Consider the following 23,750-nt stretch of genomic DNA (forward strand, 5'->3'; position numbering starts at 1 on the left):
CAGCATTGAGTGCATAAACTTCTAAATTAACGAACTAAAAGCTTCTTGCCTTTTATTTGTGTTGTCTCAAACACAAGAGAATTTGTGACTATATAAGGGTGTGTAGAGAACAGATTGCGACTGACATTCTGAGCAAAAACAAGCAGAGCAAAGATAGGCACGATTGTTCCAATAAACATCAGACAATTTTGCAACACATATGCAAGTCTGAACTCTCTCCAATGCTCAAACAGCTATATAAAACCATCAAAAAGCTTTATAAAAAAAAGCTATATAAAACCATCAAAACCAGCCAAAAGCTTTGATATTTAGATTAGGATTGCTTACTTCTTTTTACATCACTGTCATTGTTTAACAATTAAATGGGACCCCCTAGGAGAAAAAAGGTCAGACGCCTTTTTGTAAAGAATCAAAATTACAAATATTTTATTGGTAATTTAGAATGTTTACACTGCTTGATCGACAGAAATTGCTATTTTAAGTGGTCACAGAAAATGAAATATAGAATTATTTTACACAGCTATACATAACAATTTTTAAAAATCATTTAAACATTATTTCAGTACATACAACATTCTCTTGCCAAGCCAGCTGTGCCTTGATTAAGAGCTGTTTGGGACACTGAAATGTCACAGCTCACAGCAGATGCTCCACAACCATCAACTTTTGCATTTGATTCTCTGAGGTGTAGTACCAGTGTTTCAGTTCAGTTTAGGCAGAATTCACAACAGCTGGGAATTAAATCTAACTGCTATCTGAAGGCCAAAACACAGAGTTGTGATGTAGTTTCTTACAAGTTTTTTTTTCTGCCTTGAGCCATTCTGTGTGAACTCTTCAGACCACTGGGACAGATGACTCCTACTCTGTGGCACTGCTCTGGGCAAGCACATCCAACTCCTGTGTCTCTGTGCAATTGTTCTGCTCCCTGTGACCCCATCTGAGGCTTAGAGAGCATTGGCCTGGATGTCCTACCCCACAAGCTGATTTCACCCTCTTTTTCTATGTTTTCTAATCAACACCTTAAAAAAAAAAGTATTTAGCTTTTTCTCTTTTTTTGTTCAAAGTAGCAAGTGTCAGATAGGTTTTTCAAAGAGCTATGCTGGGCCCTAATTCTGCTCGAACTGAATGGAATGGTTAAACGTTTACTGATTTCAGTGAATGGAGGAACAAACCTGTACTGAGGATTTCAGAAAACATCTGTGTGGTATATTAAGAGATTTAATCTTAGAACTGTATAAGAACAGAAGTTTTGAAAATGTTTATTACAGGAAATAAAAGCTTCAATAAAAATACTGCTTTGAATAATACTGAAAAAATGACAAAGAGCATACTAACATTTATTTATATATGAACCCAAAAAGGGGGCAGTATATATATGGTCTTTATTTGCAAAACCTAAATATCTGACTTAGCAGGACTTAACAAAGAATTAGTCCAGGAAAAAAATGAAAAGTATGTTACAAGTTGCCAATACAACAGCTATATTTTAAATAAAAATAACAATAATATACATGTACAATATTGTAATGATATAACTTGATGAAAATAACACTGGCCAGTATCAAATCTAAGATTTCACTTATTATCCATCCTTAACAGATGAAACGCATTTCACAGAAATAGATGCAGGTAGGGTGATGTGAAGTGATATCCATGGCTTAATGTGAGAAAGTTACCATGAAAATTAAGGTAAAAATGTAAAGAAGGAAACCTAAAATAGATTTATATATATAAAAGTTCAGCATTATAGCAGCTGAGTGGTTGTGCTGCAACAAGATGGAAACAGCAACCTTATGGTACACACCACACATGCTTGCACACACTCTCACACACAAACACACAGGTGCCCATGCCCAAATGCATGTGCAGGGGTCCTCCTCAGCTTGATTATACAAGCATTCACTTACCAGCTTTTGCTGGGCGCAACACCAGGAATGGGGCTCACCACCCCGTTTTTAGCTGTCTGCAAGGTAGCTGTACCTACCTAAAGTCAGAAACCCATCTAAGGTAACACCAGCTGAACATTTCAATGGAAAATGTTTTCATCCTGAGCACCTTTAAGGCACTTTAGTAAAAAATATGAAGTTAATCAAGACTGGAAAAAAATATAAAAATCCTTACATTTGAGATCTGGAAATTTAAAATAAAAAAATTCCTGAGTTTTGATAAATAATTTTATTATAATAAAATACCAAGCCTATTGAAAACATGTCTTTTATAAAAGCATGTTATATGACAATTTTTCTTGATAAACTCATGCCTTATTGCATTAAATATGTTAATAAGTCTTTGGGGACATCTGCAACAAATTAACAGGAAATGCAAAGTCAAAGAATGACCTGTCATGTACATCCAAAACATGCATTGCTCCTGGCAACACACATCATGTTTACTACAGGCATCTTCATCTTTTTCTGTTCTTGCAGGGTCCTGCCCACATCTTAATACTTTACAATTAATTACATTTCACTACTATTTACAGAAGCAGAAACTAATCACACATCTTCTTAGGCCCATAAATATGGAACTACAGAAGTAGAATATATTTTAAAACAGTATGAAGATAAGTATGCTACATAGTACTCTTCTCTAGAAGTACAGTTCATGAATTATTTTTTTATGAAGATTTGAATCTAAATGGAGATAGAAGTTCAAATTCTCTCTTTTTACCTTGGTTATAATTTTTTTTCACACACTATTTCTAAAATTATTTGCCCCAAGACAGTATTTGGATTGCAAAAACAGTTTTAAATTGTCACAAAAGTATCTCCAGTAAAGAACCATCAGGCTCTAGAATGCCCACTTTTTACACAGGATACCATCCATTTGTTTTTAACAAAAAATGAAACAACAGCTGAAATAATACCTGTTGTCTGTATGTTTCTACTAGTGTTAATTTTTTGCTTCTGGTGTGTTTTTCTCCTCTTTGCTATCAGTAGACACAAATACTCATACCCAAAGTGCTGGCAAATGCACTAAGACAGTGGCTATAGAAAGGAATTTATAGAGCCCTTGGGAGGTTCCTTCTGACAATAATAGGTAAAAACAATCATCAAAGTAAAATGCACTTTTGGCTTTACTGCATCCTTTAATATTTTCAGTAGCTACCTCTATAATATACCTCATAAAAATTCTACTTTTTAACATTTAGACTTCTATCACAAAGTATTTAGTGTTTTATTTAAAAAAAAAATCACAATAGTGATGGTGGTTAATTCACTTTATAAAAGATAATACATTGAGTTATATATAATAATGGCTTTGATCCAATTAACTTGATATTATGCTGCTTAATAATTACTGTGACTTCAGTTCCTACAAGTGTTACAGAGAATACAAACTTAATGTACAGGAAGTGGAGATCATTTGGAAGTGCTGATTCAGAAGTATTCAAGTGCTAACAATGACTTGTTCTTTCTATGCTTCTCTTCATGTTCCATAAACGTCCATGATTTTCAATGTGACACAGTTTTAGGGCAATTTTTTTAATGTTCTTTTTTTTGTGCAAATTCAAAACTAGATTTTTCTGGATGTTGCCATCTTGTCAAAAGTAATTGCCACTTTTACTTAAAAAGGCACCAGCATTAATGTAAGGGAATATACCTTTTATGCTTGTTTTATGAAGAGCTGTACTTGTTACTGGAGCGGAAATTATCATATCCGTGATCATTAGCTTTGAACTTTAAACAGGACTGCCTTTCCTCCAGGGACAACAGATCTTTGGATTGGCACCAGCAACACAAGCATGACTGTTAAAATAAAAGAAATAAATGTTTTACATCACTCTGTTTTTGCACATGTAGCAAAATGCACTGAAAGGTTGCCCTTTCTCAGAGGTAGAGTAGGAAATGGCAAATGTGCAAGCTGCTGCTCTGGGATTAGAGCACAAAGAAATGGGGTTCAGCTCTGAGCTGCTCAAATGGCTTCATTAACCACCTTACTGCTGGAGTACAGGAAGAGTTATACTGAGTAGTTATATACAGTAACAGACACACGCACACATACCCCTTCAAATCTGGTCTGCAATTCTAAATGCATCTGAAAATAAAATTATGACTGCTTGTTTTCCTTTCTCTGATAATCTTTTTGGGGAAAAGAAAAGCATTCTTATCTATGCTTTCGAAGCAAGATGCTGCTATTTAGCTCATTGTTCTGAGATGGAAAAAAGAGAAGATAGAAAGATGAAAACCTACATATAATTCATACATTTACTAGATGTACTGCAGCCCTTTTTCTCATGGTCATGTCTGGCCTTTGGGTGCTAGAAGTGCCTTCCTCACACCCACTTACTTCCATGCTCAGGATGCTGGAGATCTCTTATGTGCTTTCAGCTCCAGTAACTCTTTCAGGGAGCCAGCAGCATAGACAGGGAAGACAAGACCAACACTAAAACCTCTGCAACCTGTGCTGTCACAATTATGTGGGAAATACATTAATACTACTAGAAGTAGAGCTGACTGGCTACTGACTGAAAGATGTTTCCAACTTGCTAGTAAGGAATTTAAACAGCCAGGCAATAACCCTAGCTGTGACCAGTGGTTAAATGCTTGGCAAGAAAAGAAAAAACTAAAAATTTGCCAAAGGCAATGTAAGGACTTCAATATAGTGTGTAAAGATAGTAAGGGTTCACAAAAAAAGCCCAACTCTTCATATTTTCCAAGCAGACACAAAGGCTGAAAGACTGATGGGCTGCCAGCCACATGCAATCCAGAGCCTGAAATCCTGTGTGGAGAATTTAATGTCCAGCTCTATTCTCTCAGACCAAGCTAGGACTTTGTAGTCCTAGCTTGGTCTGAGACAGGTTTGTCTCATAAAATGCTGGCGCTGGAAAGGGACAAGGACAGATTTGCACCCTGTGCCTCACATGACTGATTGAGGTGCTCAGTCAGGATGAGGGAGCCCAGGGTCAGCACTCTCCCTGGCAGGATGCAGAGGATATGGCTACGTGAATCTCTGCAGCACAGACTGAGTCTGCTTTGTCAGTGCTCTGGAAGTACTGGGTGCCAGCTTCAGTCAGGAAGTGATGTAGTACTGATTAGCATGGTCCCCAGAGGGTTCATTGTAACACTCTGCTCTTTTGCTTTCTCTTTTTGTTACCTTCAAACCTCAGTTCCTTCCTACAGAGCTTCAGCAGGAGAGGGAGAGAACATTTACCATAACCCAATTAAAATTTAAAGTAAAATTTAATGACTATTTAAAACACTTTCTGCCTGTTAAGGAATGAATTCTACTACTGACATCATCTTTAAACCAGAGGAGCAACTCCCAGCAGCCACTTACCTTAAAGCAGTTTTGGAATCTTTTGCTCACCAAATACAGAGCTATTGGATTGATGCAGGAGTTCAGTGAAGCCATGTTAATACCGATATAGTCCATCACAAGAAAAAAGCTGTGTGGAAATTAAAGCGAGACACTTCTCATTTGCTTTGAAAAGGCTTAGTAGAGGTTTACAACTGTGGAAATTGGACTCCATTTCACTAATCAAGACTAGCTATTAAATGTAATAGTAATGGAGCTTAAATCAACAGGATTAACTCAGGCAGGTAACATTTATACTCAACAATAAAGTCTGAATGGTCTGAAGACCATTCTCATGAAGTAGTTTTAGGAAATCCAACCATCTTAACTTTTGGAAGATGTTCACTGGGTGTTTTTGCACAAATTGAATCCTAGCTGCTCTGTTGAAAGGGAAAACAGGGACAGAAATCCCCTTTCTATTCTCATAGGACCACATGACAGAAGAACAGTCCCAAAAAGGGTCAGGAGGAAGATGGGGAAAAGCAAGGGAATTCCTCACAATTTTCTTTCTCTGCTACTGGAGTGAAAGCAGAGGGTCCTGGATGAAGAAGCAGGGACAACTGACATACAGAGTAAGCTAGTTCAGTTGGAAATCCAAACATGCTTATGGAGAATGCCCACAATATACAGACATTTTATTTTTGCATTCTCACCTTAGAAGTTCACATCTGTTGGGGTCCTTCTGATCATAAATAGTGAGTTTCAAGATTCTGCTTAAGTGAAGTGGGAGCCAACACAAGGCAAAAACAAGTACCAGACAGAACACAGTTTTGGCCACCTCACGTCTCTGAGAAAGAAAATTGGACAAAACAGTGTTACAGTTCCTCTCTCTCCCTCTGGATTGTTGTTGTCTTCTAATATCCAAAAGTTTAACAAACAAGATAAAAAAGCCTATCACAAAAGGAGTTAGGAAAACATCAAATAGCTTATTTTCTTGGAATATGTGCTTTATCTTTTCTTTTGTTCTAGATGTCTCGCACTGATTTGATATATCTCTTATTTCAAGAAGTATGAGTAATAATATGAAAAATAGAAGTCATGAAAACACTAGTTTAAGCAATAATTTAAATTAAAATTAAGAACATATTTGTCTCCCAGATCACTTTCAGAAACCAGCTTGTTTTCTATTGCATTTCCTTATGCTTTGATCTTACATCTTATTTTAAATGCCCCAAGAGATTCCAATTACAGCTCTAACCAGGTAAGAGGAAAGGAGCACAAATACACATTATAGAACAATCATAGCTTAATTCTAGTGATGTCTGATGTTTGTGTCTGGGGCACTAGTACCTCAGAATGTCTGCTGGAATATGTTCTGCTAATATATACTGCTAACTTCACCAGGATTCAGCAAGAACTTTATTCAAAATAATTAACAGTTTTATAGCACCACCTTCTAGACTAGAGCAAGACTTCAGTTTGCATCACAAAATAGCCAATTCTCATTATAGCAAAGAAGAAATAAAACCTAAAAAAACTGAAACATTAGAATCAAACAAGAATGAAACAATTTTTTGTTTTTCAGTTAAAATCTTAGATTCCTGAGGGCTCTGATATATACATATGTATATGAATTCAGCAGCACCACTGCTAGGAAAGTTCATTTTGCTTCTAATCCTGAAGTCATACAAGAACGGAATGATGTGGCAGGAAAATCAATAAAGTTATTAGTTAGCCCAGTTACAGAGTGGCCAGAGATAAATTTTTACCTGTTTTAAGTGGTCATTTAAAGCAATTTGCATCCCACTTTTCTTTCGTAACATCTCACAAGTCATGAGGGTATAGAAAAATGCTGTGATAGCCAGTGGCAAACAGAAGTAAAAGCTGAACAGCCACCAGTCTTTAGCTTGCTTGTAAAACTGTAAAGAAAAAAGCAAAGCAAAAACATGGTTAGGAATTAAATGCTGAGGATTTTGCTAAGTGGGCTGTAACTAATTGGTCAGCCTGTCCTGAAAAGTATTTCTGTAAGGTGTACATTACAGGTGAGAAAACAGGACAAGACAGCAATACGTTCAATGCCCACAAAAAAATCAAGTATTTCTGAATGCTCTTCTTTGAACCAGTATGCTTCAGAAATGTCAGTATTTCATCAAGATCCAAGGAACTCCCCCCAGAGATTATCAATGTTCGTGACTTACCATCATAAAGGATGTTTTCTGTGTGGGGTGAAGCAAGCAGATTCTAAGATACCTTCCTCTGTACTCCATTGTAATCATGTCAAATGCAATAGCTTCTGGAACAGCCAGGATCACTGATATGACCCAGATGAGGACAATCTCCACAGCAGTCCACTTCGGCACTCCAATTCCTTTAATGCGACTCCAAGAAGCAACTGCTCGGTACCTGAAGCGACAGCACACATTTACAAATCCAAAATATGAGAAAACTCACCCAGTTTAACAGGCTTAAATTAATTTTATTTTCATTGTATCAGCTGAGTGGAAAGGTGAATTTGAGCCAATGCTTGTATAGGAAACAAATTAGAGACTTCAATGCCAAATGGGTCTCACCTGTCTATACTGAGGGCACACAAACTCAGCACTGTGATGCCCACTGATGCCTTTTGAATGAAGGGCACTAATTTGCACATTTCGACACCGAAGGGCCAGTCCTCTGCAAGTAGCTGTGAAAAGAAAACAACAATTATTTTTTTAAAAAGGCCATTACCAATGATGAAACATGGAGTTCTACCTTGACTGTTTTCCTTTTCCACCAGGTCTTGTCCTATGAAGACAGGCGGAATGGGGTTTGTTCAGACTGGAGAAGAGAAGGTAATGGGGACACCTCTTCAGTACCCAAAGGGGGCCTGAAAGAAGGCTGGGGTGGGACTTTTTACAAGGGTATTTAGTCATAGAACAAAGGGGGACTGGCTTTAAACTGAGATATTGTGAATGCCTGACTTCTGGAAGTGTTCCAGGCCAGGTTGGACAGAGCATTGAGCAACCTGGTCCACTGAAAGGTCTCCCTGCCCATGCCATGCTGTGGAGGTTGGAACTAGACAACCTCTAACGTTCAAGTTAAACCATTTTAGGATTCTATGCAAAACTTAGTCAAGAAGAACCTTTTCACGAGGGAGCCCCGGAGGGGTGTGTCCTAAAAACTAGACAGTACCAGTCCCACACCCTGGTGGGACAAGGGTATCACTTAAGTCTTAGTCCTGCCTCTTTAAGCCCTGAAAACTCCATTCCTTTTGCTTCTAACTTCATCACCCCAGTGTTTATGGGAAGAAATTATAGAGCAGGTAAGGATCTTCCTCATCTTTGAATTGTCTTTATCTGCCTTGAGCATTCACTGCTTTTTTTACACGTTCCAAATAACACATTTCTTGATCAGAAAAATACAGAAAATTACTTGAGGTTGATCAGAACAGGGACAAAGCCATAGGTGCATATCTGGGGTGGGGTTTTATTGAAGCTTAGTGTCTAGGCTCCATCAGCTGAAAAGTCAGGCAACACTGGAGAGAAATGTACCCCCCACAGTTTTTAGCTGACCATCTGATGACAAATGAAAGGACCCACTGTATACTTTAAGGATCACAGGTAGATATGTTTGATCTAAATATTTTGCAGCAGGTAAAAACACCAGATGAATCCCTTACTAATGGTCTTTATTGACCAGTTCACCAATGTTCTGTATAATAATACCAAAAGGACTACCTGCACATTCAGCATACCTCTAAGTACTAAGAAATAGAGAAAACAGCACTTTAGGATGGTTCACTTACACTTTGAATCGTTGACTTAAATGGAAATCTTGTCACATATGCAGCTGCACATTTTATCTGATTTAGGGGAAAAGATTTACTGGACATAGAAAGCACCTTACTCACAGCTGATTCTATGAACAGACAAACATCTGTAGCCTCACTTTAGCAACATTTAGCCTTTGAACTCTGCTGTGAGCTTTGATGGTCAAATACACCAGAGCAGCAGCCAAATCTTCCAGTTTTCATTAAAGCAACATTCTCCACAGCAAGGGTTTTGCCAAGAAATAGACGCAATTGTTATATAGAAGAGTAAACTTCTGGAGTTTCTGTAATTAGTTAGATTATCTAAGCCCATCTCTGTTTTTTATAACTTTCTTCAAATGAGGTCTTTGGAATCTGTTGCAGATACAGGGCTACAAAATGGAAAAGGAGAAGGAAGAATGAGGACTTCCCAAAAGAGGCTGGAAAATCTTTCCCTTGGCTTCAAACAAGGGTCTCTTCAAACAACTCATTTAAGAGGGTTGTAAGAACGGAAGAATAGCTCATCATACTGCATGGATGTTTCTGGGAGCCACAAAGGCTACAAAGTCTCTAAGGAGCGTTCTGGACAGGCTGGATTGATGGGCCAAGGCCAAGTGTATGAGGTTCAACAAGACGGGTCACAACAGCCCCATGCAGTGCTACAGGCTGGAAGAGTGGTGAGGAAGTGGCTGGAAAGATCTGTCAGAAAAGGACCTGGGAGAGCTAGTAACACCTGGCTGAACATAAGCCATCAGTGTGCTCAGGTGGCCAAGAAGGCCAATGGCATCCTGGCCTGTATCAGAAGGACCAGGACAGTGGTTATCCTGGTATTTGGCACTAGTGAGGCCACAACTCAAGTGCTATGTCCAGTTTTGGGCCCCTCACTACAAGAAAGACATTGAGGTTGAGGAGCTGGAGTCTGTTCAGAGAAGGGCAACAAAGCTGGTGAAGGGTCTGGAGAATAAGTTGCATGAGGAGCAGCTGAAGAAGCTGAGATTTAGTCTGGAGAAGAGACCTTGTTGTTGTCGACCACTGCCTGAGACTGTAATAAAGTGGGGGTTGGCCTCTTCTCCAAGTAAGAAACCACAGGACAAGAGGAAATGGCCTCAAGTTGCACCACGGAAGGTTCAGATTGTGTATTAGGAAAAATTTCACTGAAAGTGCTGTCAGGCATTGGAACAGGCTGCTCAGGGAAGAGTTCAAAAAAAGGTGTACGTGTGGCTCTTGGGGACATGACCAATGGTTTAGGGATGAACACAGTGGTGGCAAGGCTGATGGTTAGATTTGATGATCTCAAGAAATCTTTACCAACATTAACCATTCCATGATTCTATAATTGAAGGTAGCCAGAGAGTTGCCTGCTCACCTTGGTTTGGTTCAGCAAAGTCCTTATGCAAACAGACATGTCCATCTAAGGGTAAACACTTACAAGGTCCATGAGAGTTTTTTGAAGAGTCCTGATGTAATTTAAATATAATTTTATTTGAACACAAAGGAAATTAAGAACACTTTATGGCTGTGGGCTTTTGGGAACATCTATGAAGTGCCAACCAGTATTTTCACATACCAGAATACCTCCAAATACCTGCTTAACTTAGTGCTGTAATGAAATCTTTTAAGGAACAGCAGTAGACAAAATGCAACATAGCCCAGCTTTCTATTTCTTCAATGATCTACTTAAGTAAGACAATAAATACAACAATGCCTCAATGCAGAAATGAAGCAGAGAAATAAATTCTAAGGATTAATGTTTCTCCAGCCTTTCACATCTATTTGCCACAGAAATCAAGGACTGGGTAGCAAGTACATTGTATACTTATTTATGGCACCTACTGTACATTGTACATGAGTGTATACTAGACTAGAGAGAACTCATTTAAAAAGCACTTTGAAGTAAAATATTCTTTTCTTTGTTACTGAAATGCAGAAATTTGGTGAAATCTCTATTGGCAGGACCTGTTAAAAACTTTTATTTACATCTAGTTTGTGTGTAGACACTCCCTGTCTCTCTTCTCTAAAATCACAGCAGTTCAGCCACATGTTGTAGATTTTGCTGAACTAACACTTATCACTCAGGTGCAGACAGTCACACCTGTGCTCCAAACTGACTGGATTTGAGCCAGCTCCAGTTTGGGATTATGGAGGCGTGGCACACGACTGAATGCAGACTACTGAGAGAAAGGGTGCATTAGCTTCGGTTTATCATAATATAAAAACATTACTTTCATTCAGCCAGCTTAAATCAGGGCAGAATGGACATGCAGCTATCTGCACTGGATTGCAAAAACATGTGCTTTATGTCTTGCAGCTGATGTATTGTGAAATTTGAGCATTTTAATGCATGAGTCACAAGTTTACCATAGTATTGCAAGTGGTTAATGATACAAGCTTTACATCAAAAGCTTGAAAACATTAAGAAAGTAACAGAAAAAAAAAGTTTTGATTGCTGAAGTATGTTTCCTTGATGCTTCTGTTTGTTCTCTGTATTGCTATGGCCCCTTCAAATATGCCCTCAAACTACAGTGAAGATCCAATGTAAAGTATTTGGGAACATCACCTTTATGGACAATGATAACTCTTAGTAAATACAGATGTAGCCTATTGCAATTTTGTACGAGTAAAATTATTCTCTTATGCCTCACAATAGGGTAGCTGTAAAAAGATTGTCATTTTACAAATGACAAATGACTTGGAGCCATGAGAGCCACTGCCAAGTGGCAGCAAAGAGAAAAATAATGTTGTGCTTTCAGAAGTAAGATGCCAAGAGTACTCTACCGCTGGCTGTATTCCGAGTGACCTTTCCAATGTTTTACAGTCACTTATTTTACACAGGCAAAGTTTTAATGGCTGAGCAGCAGAAATGTGTTTAAGATGATATAGATCAAAAGGAAGGGGAAAACATGGCAATGAATGAAGTGAAATAATACTTAGAAGAACCAATACATCTGATGCATGCCTAGCCAACGCTTTCTCAGACCAGAGAGATCTGAGCCTAAACTGATATGCAAGCTGCAGAACTATTAAGAAGCCCCAAGAGATGCTGTGACTCACAGACACACCTGCAAATCACAATTCCCACTCTGCTTTCTCTTAGTTGAGCAAGAGCTGAGAGATGTTCTCAATCTGATGCTGGAACGAGCCAGGCTGAGAGCACGATGTGCTGCTCTGGGGCTCAGCTGCTGTGGTCACCAGCCAGGAGGCTGATACCTGGCTCCAACCCACTGCTGCTGCTCACGGCCTGCAGTGGGGCAGGAAGAAACAGCAAAGCGTGCGAATATTCCCGCCAGTGTCCCAGTCCTGAGCAGTGAATGCCCACGGGAAACGCAGAGCCGGAATTTGCGCTTCCGCCAAGCCGTGCGTTCACAGCAAACCTCCTTTGCAGGACACTGGACTTGATCTTCATCATTATAAACAGCAGGCACAAGAGAAACCAATCATGCAGCTCTACATCTAATTCACACACAACAGTTTTTCAATGTATCTCTGAAATGACTGGTAGATTTTCACCTGATTTTTTTTTTTTTTGACACGGGGAGGTCATACAGATATTTTACAGGAACAAGCATTTTTCAAAACAGAAAATTTGTCCAGGAAATTAAGGTTATGGTCAGGGATAAGTGAGACAACATTACAAACTTAGTACTATTCAGTGATAATTATGTCAGGGTGAGGATCTTCCCTACAGACAAGAAAATATATTTCCTGCTTTCAAGCATAGCTTGGAATGCTTTACTGATCTATCCAATAAACTGTTTAAAATCTTAATATGAGCCATGCAATAATTTTATTTTCTTGTATCTTTATTATAACTCCTCCTAGAAACTTAATTAAAAAACCACTTAAGATAAAACAATTTTATAGAGTCATCTTGAAAATGACAGAAACCTCGTAATGTGCTGTTGAAGTAAAAAAATTCTGCAATTTCACAACTCCAGTGGAAAGACTGCATCAAAAGTAATCACTTAGAAAGCCATGCTGCTGTCAGATTGGGATGCATAATACAGGATAGAAGAAGAAGACAAAACAGGTCAAACCTTGCTTTGAAATTTGTCATGTGCATCTTTTATACAAGTGAATGTATACACAACAAATGTATACATAATGAAAAAAAACTACTTTCAATTTACAAATCTATACTAGCATCATCTAACTTCAGTTTGGAGATCCACCATGAAAACTATGTATGTGTACTTTTAACAGCATTCAGACGTTTCCACTACTCCATACACTTGACTTCAGAATGAACTGCTCCCATCTAAATCCAGAGCAAAGTTACCCCTCCCTGCCACTGTCTGCAGAGTCCAGACAGGTTCCTCCACTGGACAATTCATATCTTTCTCAAGTGCCTACAACCTGCACTCGTACACCATAAAGGGTTCTTAAGCAAAACAGACTTTTAGCTTAATACTGTTAGAAATCAATAAGCTTTGTGTAAGAAATTCTGAGATGAGCTTTGCAAGACCTCAAGTAAGTGGTTCAGACCTTGAAAGAAAGGAAATAATGCATTTCTTCCAACAAAATGGCCACTATCTTTGACATCAGAAGAACCAGAAACCAAGAGTTCTAATATGGAAGAGTGACAATCCTTTCTAAAGAGAAGCACCTTGATTAGAAAGTCAGAAAAAAGGTTGGCTTTGTCATAATGCATGGCCTACAGGTACTTGCATTACAAGGGTTAGTAAGTTCATCACAAATAAATTTCCACGGAAATCTTCTTCAGAGCCTTTTTCAGAGAATAGCTGGATTAAAAAAGGAGCCAATTTGTGTCTGCATGGTATATAGAGTCCCTAATCTGGTCTTTCTTGTATTTCCAGTGCTTGATAATGCTGTATTATGTTAACCATAATTTTTATGTAATCCCTAAATAAAGTTAATGAAAATAAATCAGTGCCTGCAAAGCTGACTCAGGCCCTTGATTAGTGGCTTGGATGAAGACTAGATTTTTTTCCTCCCCTTAAAATTTTTTTCTCCACTTTTCCATTGAGCTCTGAGAAAAAGGAACCTATGACAGTATTGCCAGGTAGGCATTCTTCCTCAGACATTTGTTGGTAGTCAAGAGTTCAGAACAGCCCACAATAATGTGCAGAGCCTAAATTGCTCCCCTTGTTAAAACTCCGCTGGCATATGACAATAAATTTGACTTAATATACAGGAGTAAATATTACAAAATAAGAGAGAGAGATGTTGTTTGTGCATCACAAGAGAAAGCATGTTAGTATGTGATTTTAAGCCTATGAGAGACAAAGCTAGTGAAAGTTTGGAATTTCCAGTCCTGATGTTTTGGCGTCTTAGACATGGGACTTAACAACTTTATCTACTTGGGAAAGTCAGCATAAACTGTCCAGAACTGTAGACCTGTATTGTTAGGTGCACAAGCTGCCACTGTCTTGTCTTCCAAAGTTCAAGTGCAGAGAAGAACATAAAAATCTCACTGACCTAGTCTATCCCTCTGCTCCTTAATTGCTGTTTGTGGCCTCAAATTAACAAGGACTTACTCTGTTTAGTGGATCTGCATAGAATCACCTGCACATCCAATCAGTAGCAGTTTTGCAAAGTTTCTACACTGCCAAAACATGCAGAATACTGCAGAATGACTGTCTCAGACTTTGCTTCCCATTCTGCAGCTCAAGATCCAGGCAAAGCCAGACCATTTACCAGGACCCAGAATGCCAAAAAGATCTGCCAGGTTCTACATGCTGGAACTGAACTCCCTTCAAGCCCTCATTTCATAGCCAGTTTCCTGACTGTGTGACAGATTCTGATATTTTCCATTTTCCACTGAACGTATTGCATTATATTCAAATTAAGGAATGCAACTAATTAGTATCCTATGTGTTGGAGTGCATTTACCTCCCTATCCAGGTAACACCTGTTTTTCTTTAGAGACCCTCAGTTTAGGAGATGTCAATTTTCATTTGTGCACTTTTTCAGCTATTTATGTGTTCACTTAAGTAGTCACAGGGGACATCTTTTGCAGCTATTCCTTTTAATACCTAATAAAAACTTCTTCTAGTGCAGCTTTTGAATTGTCTCCTATGGGTCTGTCTGGAGGGCATTCACAGACACTTTCACACTTTCTAGGGCAAGTGTAGAGGAAAGATCTGCTCCATTTTATTAACATGAGAAATTCTCTCACACTGTTTCATGCAGCTGCCTTACTGACAATGTGGCAGCAAATTCTGAATTTGGATCTGTTTCATGCAGTCTTAAATTGTTTCAAACTGCAAGCTACAATTGCTAAGTATATTTGATTTACTGAGGGAGCCTTTGCTTTATTGCATTACTGTATGTATTCTCCCTGTTGCTCTGGAATGAAATGGGATGCAGAGTTGATAAAAAGTTATCAACTCTAACTGCCCTCAAAAGTTTGATTAAATAAACATAGTATCTAAGAGGTATTTTTTCCTTGTTTATTTAAACTTGCATTTATTCAAAAATTCTGTTTTAAAATAGCAAATATCTCACTCATTATTATAAGGGATAATATAAAGAGATTATGGGCTCTTCAGTAAGATGAGTAGTAGTGAGGGAGATTTAGCACCTGAGAGCTATTGCACAGCTCCTAGCATTATCAATAGCACAATAAAGATCCCAGATTGCAGCTAGTGCAATATTTGTTGGTTAGCAGTCTGACCCTTTACTCCTCCTAATCCAACCTGCTCATGATGATACACTTGGTGACATTCAATCAAGATAAGAACTGAGGTATATTACTGCATATTAACGTTAATTTTGAATGGATCACTGACATTGCAAAGTCTCATACTGAACAGCTGTTATTGATTTAATCTTCTTGATTTTTCTGAGATGAAAAGAATCTTTTTGTTCAGCATATTTTTTTGCAAAAACACATTTTTAAAGCAGTTATTTTGTTTTCTAAATTCCACCTTCATTCAAAAGAGCACACTCTTCTCACAAGAATTGCGAGTGTATAGTATAAGAACTACTGAAACTTCAAATCTGAGAACTAACATGTAATCCAAATTAACTGGATCATGAATTTAACACAATGATGACATTCCCTACTTTGTAATACTTAAATACTTTAAAATGATAAAGAAAGGAGATTCTCTCCTCTCAGCAGCTTCTGGGATAACTATAAGGATTCAAAATCTGTCCCTTCAATGTGGCTTTCTGAAAGTACAAGTAAGAACCCCTAGTGTACAATCATGCATACAAAGTGAAGAGAAGGTGATAGATGAAGGCTCTTCTGTTCACTTTATGAAGCCACTGATGGGTGCACAGGGATCCAGACTGCAAACTTTAAGAGCAGAAGGAGCTCTATTATTTCCAGTATACCTTCAAAGAGTGCTAGATTACAACTAGAGGCTGGATTCGACTGCCCAACTAATTCCTTAGGACAAATTGCACAAGCTGGGTAGAGAAGACGGGGCTTGTCTCCCCTCCATGGCAAGTCTTATCAAGTCAAAGTACAGACTACTGAAGGTACAAGAGGAGCAGGTGCGGCTCATTCCCTCCCGGCTGCCCATGCTGCAACACTGGCAAGGGGTGAAAGCGTTCACAGCTCAGGAAAGCATCCTGCCTCCCAACCAAGAGATGTATAAAACCGCTTAGCTGAACGATCTTGGTTCCTCCTAGAAAAGCCCCGGCACCAAAAGGGACTATACAGACCCATGTAAAGTATCATGACCAAGGCTTGCAACATCTGAGGACAAGGGACCAAGTGGTACCCACAGGAGAGGGTCTTCTGTGCTTCCCCTCCATTCCTCGACCAGCCCATTGAACATCTATCTATTGCATTTACTTCCTTTATCCCTACAGCACCTGTTTCCAGGTGATTTTCAGAGCTTCGCCACCTCCATTCTGCCCCATTCCCAGCCTAGACGATGAGAGAGATGGGACTGAGGCACAGAGAGGGTGCCATCTGCGACCACATCTGACCAGAATACCACCCTCCGGCAGGGTTTTGTCGTGAGGTGAAGTCCACGGGTGTGGACTTCAGTCCCAGCCAGGAGGGGACGCGTCTCCCCGCGGCGGGGACGGGCACCTGCGGGGGCCGGCAAAGAGCACCGAGCGGTGACCGCCGCACCCCGCGCCGGCTCCCGAATCCATCCCCGGCCCCTCCTCACCTTGTAGACATTGATGGGGATGTCGATGATGATGTGGAGCAGGTCGCCCAAGGCCAAGCTGGCGATGAGAATGTTGGGGCCGTTCCTCATGCACTTGTTCTTGTAGATGATCCGCAGCAGCGTGGAGTTGCCGATGATGCCCAGGACGAAGACCAGGCAGGACACGACCGTGTTGATGTACTTGAAAGTCTCCTTGATCTCCGTCTGCCCCGTGCACATGGGGGGCGAGGCGGAGCGCGGCCGCCCCGCAGCCGCCCCTGGGCCCTTGGGGAGCGCGGCCGGGCGGGACGCGTTGTGCTCGGCGCCGCGCAGCGCGGGGGTCGCGGCCGTCGGGGGCGCGGCGGCGGCGCTCTGCCTGCCCGGGCCGGGCCGGAGCAGGGAGCCGTCCTCCTCGGCGGAGGCGGCGCGGCAGCTGAGGAGCAGCAGGAGCAGGAGGAGGGCGGGCATGGCTGCGCGGCACGGCAGATTGCCCCCGCCGCCGTCAGCGCCGACCTGCGCGGAGAGAGGGGACAGGGCGTCAGCTGCGGGGACACCGCGCCCGCCGCTCGCTGCCCCGGGGCCGGGGCGCTGCCTGTCCCGGGGCGGTGCTGGCGGCTCCGCCGGCAGAGCAGCGCCGGGGCGAAAAGCTGCGCGGCGGCGGCCGCGGCCAGCAGCCCCTCCGGCCGGACCTGCTCGGCGTGTCGTGTCGTGTCCCCCTCACCTCGGCGAGCGGAGCCGAGCCGATCCTCCCCGCCCGCCGGCCAGGCAAGGCAGACGCGCTCCGCTGGCTGCGGCTGTCGCCGCGCTCCGCGCCCCGGCTGCGCGTCCCCGCCCGGGCCCGGCTGCCGCCGCTCGCCGGCGATGGGCGCTCCGCTCAGGAAGGCGGCAGGGACGGGCGCTGGCGGCAGAGCCCGGTATCCGTCAGCCGCGCACCAGAAGCCGTGGCCAAAGTCGCGCCGGCGGTGCAGGGCCCCCCCTTTTCTAAAAGATTCAACCGCATCTGGCCCATCAGTCACAGCCAGACCCCACCCGCGTCCTCCGCCCCCAGCGCAGCCCGGCCCAGCCCCCCCGCCTGCCGGCCCCGCGGAGCCTCCCATCCCCGCTGTCCGGAGTGTCCCCCGGCCCAAGGGCTCCCAGCCTCGGCACCGACCAGGCAAAATGCCCTGCGACCTCCCCCTTGTCTTGTACCAGGCTGACTTGGCGGGCTTTGAAACAATTTTTCAGGAGAGTTGTTACAAGAGGTATGGGAATTGCTGGGGGACAATTGGGAAGAAGAGGGCACTTCCCCGCTGTCCTGTCCGAGGCTCACTCCCAGTAGCTGGGTATGAGATTCTCCCTGCTGCAGAAACCCCCTTGCACAGCCCGAGGGGCGCACATGCTGAAGAAGCTTGCCTGTACAACATCTACGAGTTTAGTGCCACGTTTTAAAGCGCTTCACAAAACCTTTCTTACATCAGAATTAGTATTTTGGCTGCCCTGAAGTTGCAGTTCGGTTATCTGGTTGGTTGCCGCTTTGGGCAGCCTTAGCAAGGCGTCTGATCTCAGCGAACTCGTTCCAGTCGTTGCACCCTTCAGTGAAGCGTAAGGAAAGGACGAAAGAGATTTGTACCGGATTTTGTGAAGACTAGGAACAGCCTCTGCAGGCTGGAGACAATTGCATGTCTAACTAAAGAAAGCTGAATTTAAAGCTGTTTGTCAGCATCTCTGTGTACATCTCCCTGATGATCTTTTTTCCTAAATCACTCTCAATGCTAAATCTTGAATATGTACATGCTTTGTTACAGAAGCAACCTGCTCACCTACATTATTGACAAACCCATCTGGGAAAACACTGAAAACCACATGCTTTTTTTCCAAAATTGGTGATCTGATTTATCTAGTCTTTCCAGTATCTCCTGCTAACATACCCTTGCACTACTGGAGCAGACAGCCTTTTCTTGTCCTCATTTAGCTTCCTTTTCACATCTCCATCTTTATTTAAAAGACTGCTCTATTAATCACCTTTCCCATTCAATCATTCTTGATCAGTTTCCTCATTTATGTCACAGTGTTTTTTCCCCCATTTTAAATTACAGTATTTGTGGAATAAAGCCATCAAAGTCACTTCTAAACTGTACAAGGGTACCTGGAGGCTGCATTCCAACTGGAAGACTGATCTTTCCAAGTTCACATTTTTCCAGACTGTGTTGTGCAACATGATTCATTTTTAAACACCACGGCAGATTCCTCTCCCAAAGATAAAAGTATGAACACTGAATTCAATATTATATTCTGAGCCCTGGGGATTTAAACAGTCTTTTCAGTTTTCAAGTTTGCATTTCCTCAATTTCCAATTCAGCAATCCATAAGAGAACAATGTTTTGCTAGATGCAATATTCATTCAGAAACCCTTGCCAATTAACACGGCATTAACTTTAATCTCAAAATGCTTTTTTACTTGCAAGGTTCCAGACAAGTCTCAAAGGCTTTCATGCTGATCCAGACAATCAAGAAATATATTGTGACTGCAATGAGATATGCCTGCTAACATTTTTATTATCACAACTCCGTAAGATATTTGGTACTAGTGGCATGTCCATTGCCACCACTTACTCCAGCTCCAGAAGTTTTGGTAACAGCAATTTAATTTCTGAAATGTTTGATGTTACTATGTACAAACTTAGTATATACAGAACTTTGGGCAGATGCTGACACCTGAAGCACATTAATCTTTAATATTGCCCAAAATGAGTCCACGTGACAAAGCATCTAAGCTGCTTCTGGCTGCAACTAGCTAAATTTACCACCCTTTGTTGTTTCTAGTATTTTTTCATATATTTGAGGAATTAAACCCAGCATATGCTGTGGAATAAGTCTGCTTTAATTAATGAAAATTAAAGGAAAACACATTTTCACATAAATTTATCTGAGGATTAAGATAATACTGTATTAAATACCAAGACCATACCAGATATCTTGGCAAATTAACTGTAATTTGAATGAAGATCAACTACCAAGGTTAATTTAGACTGCAACAAGAGAAAACATCTGTAAATATAATAAACTTGTGCCCTTTAAGTGGCCTCTGCTAATTAAGCTATGAAAGAAATTCCTTACTGAACTGTATGGAATACATTATATAAGATTATGTAAGCTGCTCCTAATGTGTCTGGCCTTTTTTTTTTTTTTCTGGGTAGCAGAAATACTTCTTGTCCTATGGAAAGTTCACTTTTGTACAAAGCAGGAAAAGATGAATCCTCCAGACTGCCTATTACTCATTTTATTGTATTCTGCACTTCCACTCCATTTCATCCCAACAGATATTAACAATTATATGAATTAGCCAGTCACTGTTTTAATAATAAGTCAGATGCAACATTTCCATCAATGACTGATAATGTTCAGACTTTTTTTTCTTTTCCTAATTTGGAATACCATTTGCAAAGTAAAAAGACTGGATAACTTGGAACCATCACCAGGATGACTTTTAACAACAGAAAGACTTTAAAGACTATTATTTTACATGTAGGATAAATCACGAGAAGTGGTCACAATTATGGCATCAAAAAGTCCTTTAATTAATAAGCTTATGAGACACACTGCAGGATTGTATGTTTTAATTCATTTAATACTTTATTGAATCAATGAGAATTTTGTTATGAGTTTGCAGGTACTTTTGCAAATCCCATTAACTTTCTGTTTATGTTGTTCAGCAACTAAAGCAGCCTCAGAAGTCTGCCTCATCAGGCCTGCTTTTCTTTTTATTGAGTCTGGTGGAAATTTGCCCACTAACTGGGGCAAGTCTGGGATGAATAGAAAGAATAGCTGTCTCAGTGTGAGCCACTCATTAGATGCATGAGTTCAATTAAAGTCAGAAAATAGTCCTCTGTGTTACAGAAGTTACTATAGAAACATTACCAATGGCAATTTTGAAAGAATAAAAGTACTTTGAGAAATTAAGATATTAAGATACTGCAGTTTTGTAACTGCATATGTTCATGTACTGGACATTATCTGTCTCATTTTTTTTCTTAGTCTAAACTTATGCAAAGACATGGAATTCTTTTTAGTATGATGTGTAGCTATCCTTTGTTTTTTTCTACAAAGCTAAGCAACTTCCATAAATAATAGTGTTGGCTGTCAATTGCAGTGTATTGACATAATACTTTATTCTTGAAACAATGAAACAAAATTTATCATAAAAAGTTATAATAAAACCTAACCAGTAGATAGCACCAATGAAACATGAAGTTTGGATGCAGATACCTGTTTTAATGTAGATTACATTGTGTATGATTGCAAGATCAAAACAATGAAAGAAAATCAAATTTGTACTAAGAAGAAAACATCTGTTTTTTATAGTTTTTTAAATAAGATTTTGAGGATTTTAAAAATGAAATTAAGTTCAAGCCTTTGAGTCAGACTGGTTGATAGCTGAAATTTTTCTTCCCATCTAACTCTAAAATTAAAGCAACTATGCCACTTATTAATTTTATTCCCCTCATTCTTCCTATTCAGCAGCAGCAAAGGAAAATACAAGGTAAATTACAGTTCTGAAACTGATATAGCAGCATGTAATTAAACTGAGGTATAAAACACACTGAACCATTGTGTATTAAGGGAAAAGTTACTGAAATGGGTTTGGGGAAGTAGCTGCAGGTCTGAAAGAAGAGCATTTCTGAATTTTATGGAAATGATTAAAACATTTTTTTGTTTGTTTGTTTTTTTCCCCACAACACTTCAATAGAATAAAGGTGAACAACTTTATTTTTAAATTTCAGCTGTAATATAAGTTTGGATCAGAATTACCCAGGAAGCCTAGATAAAATCAGTTATTAAAAAAAAATACATGTTTCAGCTGCTGTGTAATGTATGTATGCATTTATACAAGGGAGGTGACAACTGGCCATACATTGTTTATGTTGTACACAGAGATTACTCCAGGCAAGCTTTTCAAGTCTGGATTAAATTCATTTCCAGACAAAATGCCTGACTTCAGCAAAAGGTGCTGTTTTTCACTCATCCATGTTTTTCTGCAAGTGTGGCCATGTAATGCAAACACTGTGTTCATCTGGATAGAGAAAATCTGCCACCACATTCTGGCTTTAAAATGTACTGATAAGCTGCACACCAATAAAATCATTCAGTTAAGAATCCTCAGAACAAGGAAATCCATGCTGTGAATTAAAAGACAGATTTCATGTGCCAGAGAGCTGGCTGTCCACAGGCTTCTTGTTTACTTCATGCTTGGCTCTGCACAGGATGGTTCCACCTAGCTACAAATCAAATCTATTACTGTGGGGCCAGAGCTAAGTGGTGATGGAAGCTGGTTCTTGCCAAAAGGCACTGGGGTTCCTTCCAGGCAGTAAACTGTCTGCCCTTCCTAACAACTAAAATAGTCCCTGGGATCCTCTGCTTGCATTGGAGAGGGAGACATTTCCATTTCTAAGGTGAGAGCTGCTTCCTTGAGGGGACTTAATGATCTTAAGGGTCTTTTCCAACCTAAGGGATTCCATGATTCTGTGACTTTCACCAAACTGCACTGACAGACTCAGGGAAATAAGCAAAAGATAATGTTTAGATGCCATATATCCAAGAGGTAGAAGTACTGTTTATGTGGTTGACTGGAAGCTACTCAAATGCTCAGAGATCTTTAAAAGTCTTTCTACAATTTCTGTCATGACCTCGGGCTCTAAGATTTTCTCTTATAGAACATAAAAAGATCTCACATATGTAAGTCCTTACTGATCACACCCTTGAAGAAGCTCTTCACTTTTATTTCAAGCAAATGTTGATTGAGAATGAAAATAGTGCGTGGACATTTTCTCAGTTTTGGGTGTTGGCCATGGAAATATCTTTGTAGCTCATCAGCTCCCAATTCAGAGAACATCAGAGCACTGTCTTCTGCAGGTCTCAAAGGCTGATGCTGGCTATTATCTTTTGGAAGCTCCTAACACTGCTGGTTCTACTGGAAAGCACATTTTTGGCAGGAGGTGTTTGAGAGGCCCAGATCTAATGAATTGAAACCACACTCTTTCAAATCAGTGCAGCTGCTTAATGACATGGCTACTTTAAGTACTTTTACCAAAGTGTTTTGTGAAGGATTTTATTCTATGTAGACATTCTGTATTTACTACAGATGTGTGTGTTCTCAGGACATTAACAAACACAACCTTAATATATTGAAAACAGGCATGTATTATTGTTACCTTGTACATTTTGCAACAAAATCTAGCTTCTAGCACTTAAAAATGTTGTAATTGGGTAGTGTCTTCTCCTTTTATATGGTAAAGGCTCAAATTGTTAATATCCAGTTTTACATCGATCTATTTTTAGTGCTAGAGGATTGTATGCTGTCAGCCAAGGCAATACAGGAATTCTGTCTCCAGATGCTGTTTTATTTGTAGAAGTTGGCTTCTGGAAGAAGCCTCAACATCTGACCTTTTATTGCTTGTACCAAGATTTTCTGGGTTCAAAAACTTTCCTTCCCTTACAAAAGTGTGTCGCATTATTTTAACAGACTGAGGAATTTGGGCTGAAAGACCTGAGAGTCCCTTTGTTTAGGTGTATGGTCACTATTAAAATAATCCTTTAACATAACCCTTACAGGTATTGACTTGCAACCTCAAAGTCCCGATAAAAGACTGAACACTCTGTTGCTACATGATGGACTCTTC

General features: G+C 40.3%; 1 protein-coding gene across 1 annotated transcript; it reads right to left on the reverse strand.

The window, feature by feature from the left end:
* Nucleotides 1–2,166: 2,166 nt before the first annotated feature.
* On the reverse strand, nucleotides 2,167–17,562 carry EDNRB (endothelin receptor type B). The gene is made up of 7 exons (XM_066571509.1): nucleotides 17,116–17,562; nucleotides 7,809–7,921; nucleotides 7,437–7,641; nucleotides 7,008–7,157; nucleotides 5,952–6,085; nucleotides 5,281–5,389; nucleotides 2,167–3,749 (listed from the first exon to the last, which is right to left on the reverse strand). The coding sequence occupies exons 1-7, from the start codon at nucleotides 17,560–17,562 to the stop codon at nucleotides 3,618–3,620; spliced, it is 1,290 nt and encodes a 429-aa protein (XP_066427606.1). The 3' UTR covers nucleotides 2,167–3,617.
* Between the last annotated feature and the right edge of the window lie 6,188 nt (nucleotides 17,563–23,750).

The sequence above is a fragment of the Molothrus aeneus genome, chromosome 2, assembly GCF_037042795.1.
Source record: "Molothrus aeneus isolate 106 chromosome 2, BPBGC_Maene_1.0, whole genome shotgun sequence".
Taxonomy (NCBI): Eukaryota; Metazoa; Chordata; class Aves; order Passeriformes; family Icteridae; genus Molothrus; species Molothrus aeneus.